General features: G+C 48.2%; 1 protein-coding gene across 1 annotated transcript in view; it reads right to left on the bottom strand.

Annotated features, from left to right (window-relative positions):
- ercc6 (excision repair cross-complementation group 6) overlaps window positions 1-3,597 on the bottom strand; it is a gene marked incomplete at its 5' end in the record, with an annotated part of 18,177 nt that extends 14,580 nt beyond the window's left edge. Inside the window, 5 exons of the mRNA XM_080526820.1 lie at window positions 1,072-1,807; window positions 1,929-2,043; window positions 2,164-2,284; window positions 2,424-2,652; window positions 3,402-3,597. Coding sequence (XP_080382946.1) covers window positions 1,072-1,807; window positions 1,929-2,043; window positions 2,164-2,284; window positions 2,424-2,652; window positions 3,402-3,597 — 1,397 coding nt within the window. The remainder of the gene's footprint in view (window positions 1-1,071; window positions 1,808-1,928; window positions 2,044-2,163; window positions 2,285-2,423; window positions 2,653-3,401) is intronic.
- Window positions 3,598-4,565: the final 968 nt, after the last annotated feature.

Raw genomic sequence — 4,565 nt, 5'->3', positions numbered from 1 at the left:
TCCTGTATCCGCTACAATGTCATGGTTTATCTGGACCTCGCTTTTTTCAGAAGCTGAACACAAACAAAACAAAAATGGGTCATTCCCATGAAAAAGATGGACTAGGTTAGGAAAGTCGGACTAGGCATTTGTAAAACCGCATTCCTTAATAATAAAAGAGGGCTGTGTACTGTGTTTCACTGTGAGCAGAGGGAAATCTTAAAGCAGTGTGCTTTTACAGAGGGAGATGTAAAGGGAGAATAGTTTTAATGGAGCGGGCGAGAGGGCAGTTAGTGGCATAGTCGTCACCGAGCAAATGAAGATTGATACAGACAATTAGTAGTGTGAGCTCCCCAGAAAGGTGTGGAGAGGAGAGGATAAGAATCCATCTTCATTTGGGCTTGGTCCTGTCACCCCGCGATGAAACTGGTCCTTTAGCCGGGCCGCAGAGACCACACTCTCTAATTAAGTCAAGACTAAGCATTGGTTCAGTTAATTACGCTTTTCTCTCCCCCCCCGCCACCCCACCCCCATCTCTCTCCCACCCCTCTCCTCTCCCTCTCTCCCTCTCCCCCGCTCTCCCATCAGTGCCCAGAACTGCATGGTGTGAAAAAAAAGAATTGGCATTCCATCCCTGTCGTGCAGGGAAAGGACACATGCCAACACAATTTAGTTAGCTGCTGTAAATATTAAATCTCGTTAGGCCCCGGTCGTACATCCATTTGTGCATCAGAATGGGAGCGTAATACAAATGTGCAGGAGGATAATTAGGACAATGTGAGAGTGGAGAGAGAACTTGCTTAGTCAATAAACAGCTGTCTGTCGATCTCATTTGGGATTACCTTTCCCTCGGAACACTTTCCAGCCAGCGCTAACCTATTAGCGAGTACACCGTGAACAAACACACTCTAGAATGGGACAGGTGCGTTTACTCCATCCACTGGGTTCCAGCCAGGTAAACATGTCATGTACAGTATGTGTGTTTACCTTAATGGCGTTTTGATTGGGCAACAGAATACCGTATCGTCTGTTAGTAGGTGGTGTTTACAGGTAATGGTGTTCACAGACAGGTGAAGGTAAAAGGTACAGTACCGTATCCTTTGTTTGTAGAACTCGATGTCCCCGTCATCTTTGAATTCCTTGACTTTTCTCTTTTTCCCAGCATCCCCCTCTTCCTCCGAGCTAGGACAATACTCCTCCTCGCTGTCCTTCATCTTCTTCCCTTTCTTCTTCCCTCTTCCCCCGCCCTTCCTCTTCTTGTCCTCTTCCTCATACTCCACCTCATCCTCCACTCCCCAGCCCTCCTCTGCCGCCTCCTCTCTCTCCTCTCTCTCGGGGTCCATCCCCACCTCATCGTTTGGCAGGTACTCTGAGCCCTCGCTGTCTGACTCCTCCCCCCCAGCGTGGTGCTTCCTCCTGGGCTTGGGGAGCTGTGGCTCCCCCTTGGCCCGGGCCTTAGGTTGGGTCTTCAGAGCGGTCCTCTGGAGCTTACGCATGCGCTTCTGCAGCTTCTTGTCTTTAGAGAGGGAGGGGGCCACCTGTCCGTTGGTCTTCCTCCCCCCCTCCCCCTCGGTGACGACCGTGGCGCTCTTGGTCTTCCTCTTCAGAGGGGGAGGTCTCTTCCGGTCCACCGCCAGCTGGGCCTGGTCCGAAAGGTACCGGTCGAAGCCGGAGTTCTCGGACAGCATGACCCTGCGGGGTTCCTTCCGCTCCTCCTTCGGAGGGACCCGTGTGCCGAACGGAGTCATGTGACCCGTCCGGATAAGCTCCTCCCACTCCGTCTCCTGAGACGGCATCAGCATGCTGCCCAGGGTGGACGGTCCCGGTTCTGTTACAAGGCAGAACACACAGCCACAGTCAGACACAGGGTTATCCTACCTGTTACAAACCCTATTGTCACTGTACTCTCCTCCTAATACTCTCACACACACACACACACACACACACACCTTCCTCCTCGTCATCCTCTGCCAGTATCTCAGCCTCCACCCTCAGTGTGTCTTCTCCTCCCAGCACGGCCTGTAGTCTCCTCTGCTTGGCTCTGATCTTCTTCAGCTGTTTCTCCTACAGAGGGTCAGGACCACCATCATCACCACCAGAGGGGGAAATCCACTACCAGTCCAACTCAATGTAAATCTAGTGTATATTATATCTGATCGATGTATATGTGTGTGTGTGTCTTACCTTGTTCTCTTTCTGGCGTCTGACTGACTCAATCTTCCTGCCGATGTCCTTGCTGGAGCCAGCGTAGGGAGTCAGCTGCGCTATGATCTTATCGATGTGCTTCAGAGCTCCTGTACAGGACCTGAGAGACAGACGCACAATTACAAAGGAATGACTAAGACGTCACGTCAAACACTGAGCTCGGTGTGCTAACTAGTGTACGATTCACTGTTCGATCCCCAGCCTAGCCCCCGGCCCGGCCCGGCCCAGCTCTCCCATACCTGACGTCGTCCAGTACAGAGTGGTACTCTTTCTCCGCCTCGGCCTTGGCAGCAGCCTGGCTGGCCTCCTGGATGGCCTGGTCCACCTGCTGTAACACCCCCTGCTCCAGGACCTCCTGGTCGTACACGGCTACCCCCAGACCCTGCAGCTCCGCATCCCCGCAACTGGCAGTCCCCGCCTGGATGAGCTGCCGGTCGATCTGGAGCAGGGCTCCCCCCTTCTTACCCCCTAGGTCCAATATACAGGACAGTGGTTTAGGGATGCTCCGATCTGGATTTTTGGGGCCGATACCGATCACCGATTTTTTTCCTCAAGATCAACCGATACCGATACCGATTTTAAAAAAAATACATAACTGTAGGCCTACTGACTGGATAGCCTACATATTTTTTGCTTTTTAGACAAAAGTTTTGATCCATTAGGCACCAAGCAAACGCAGACCCATTTTTATGGCATAGTAAAAGTCTGGCCTATCACCCAGTTAGGGCCTGAAGCCCAAGTCAGTCGATATGGCTGTATAAAAGACATCATAAACGTGGCCTTCATGGTTTACATACTGTTACGTCCTCCTATGTTTTCTGTTCAGTTATCTGTCTTCCCCAGGGGGGGGAAAAAAAAGAAAAAAAAAAGAGCGGTTTTTGCGGTCGGTCATTTTTGCCGATCACCGATCGAGTCATTTGGAGTGAAATCGGCCGATTTAAATCGGTGGCCGATAAATCGGAGCATCCCTAGAACATGGTATATCTGCTATATGTGTAACAATTATGACTATATATACAATGTGATTAATTGTACTTGAGCCTTATATTAATCTATGGATCTCAATAGCTGGACTAGAACCACATTTGACACAGAAAACGCCAGGACAGTGAACAATTATAACAAAGTGGAAATGTGTAACATTAGCACATTCATCATATAGTCTACTTTCACTAACATTGTTGACAGCTCCAATTAGGATTGAGTATCTATCTTACCGCTGCTGCCCTCTCCTGGACCGGTGCTCTCAGGGCAGGCCAGTGCAGCCTCAGAGTCTTGGCTGGCTGGCTGGATGAACTGGAACGCTGAGCCCCTGCTAGCCCCATCCTCCTCCATCCCTCCTGGGGTGTGAGCGGCCCTGGCCGGGCTGGAGAGGGAGGGGAGGGCCTGGTCCTCATTACCATCTACTGGCATGTTGAACTACACCTACACGCACACCTACTACATACACACACACACACACACACACACACACACACACAGTCCGTCAGTCACTGAAACTGATGCAGAGTCAGAGATGATCTAAAGAGGCTTTGGCAAAGCCTAATGCAACATCCCCCAACTCCCAGTACCCGTGTGGATGTAAAAGGATACATGCAGTATCTAGGCAATGAAGCACAATTACTATATCAGAGGGAAAGGTGAGAAAGGTATTGCTGATATTTTTGCTACCTTCTCAATATTCAATATAGGAAGATCTAGCTAGCTAGTGGCTTACATGAAGTGTGTGGTAGTAGGGGCTAAGGACAGGGACTATTATAGAAACACATGTGTGAGGTGTAATGTGAGAAACACTTTCAATCCAGGCTGGCTCTTGTCTCTGACTAGCTATCCAACTTCTACATGATCATTATCCAGATAGTTAGTAATTCGTGAGCTTAGAATGATAAGGTTCTATCTCCGTTTAGAATGATAAGGTTCTATCTCCGTTTAGAATGATAAGGTTCTATCTCCGTTTAGAATGATAAGGTTCTATCTCCGTTTAGAATGATAAGGTTCTATCTCCGCTTAGAATGATAAGGTTCTATCTCCGTTTAGAATGATAAGGTTCTATCTCCGTTTAGAATGATAAGGTTCTATCTCCGTTTAGGGTAGTTCAGAGATATTGAGCGTCAAAGTTTTTACATTCCATTATGTTTTATGAGATGGAACCTTTGTATTTTATTAATTACTAACTAAAAAATGTCAACATTTTAAAAATAACACAACACAGGCATTAATAAACACCTAATGGATTATGGATTATGTAAAAAACTAAATTTTGACAAAAATGGAGATAGAACCTTATAATTCTAACGTCACGAATGTAGCCTAGAAAGTGATAGGGTGCAAAGTTCCAGTTTTTTTTTTTTTTTACCTCAGCAGCCTTTACCTCAGCAGCC

The sequence above is a fragment of the Nansenia antarctica genome, assembly GCF_963989245.1.
Source record: "Nansenia antarctica genome assembly, chromosome: 1".
NCBI classification, from domain to species: domain Eukaryota; kingdom Metazoa; phylum Chordata; class Actinopteri; order Argentiniformes; family Microstomatidae; genus Nansenia; species Nansenia antarctica.
This window is presented reverse-complemented; position numbering and strand designations above follow the sequence as displayed.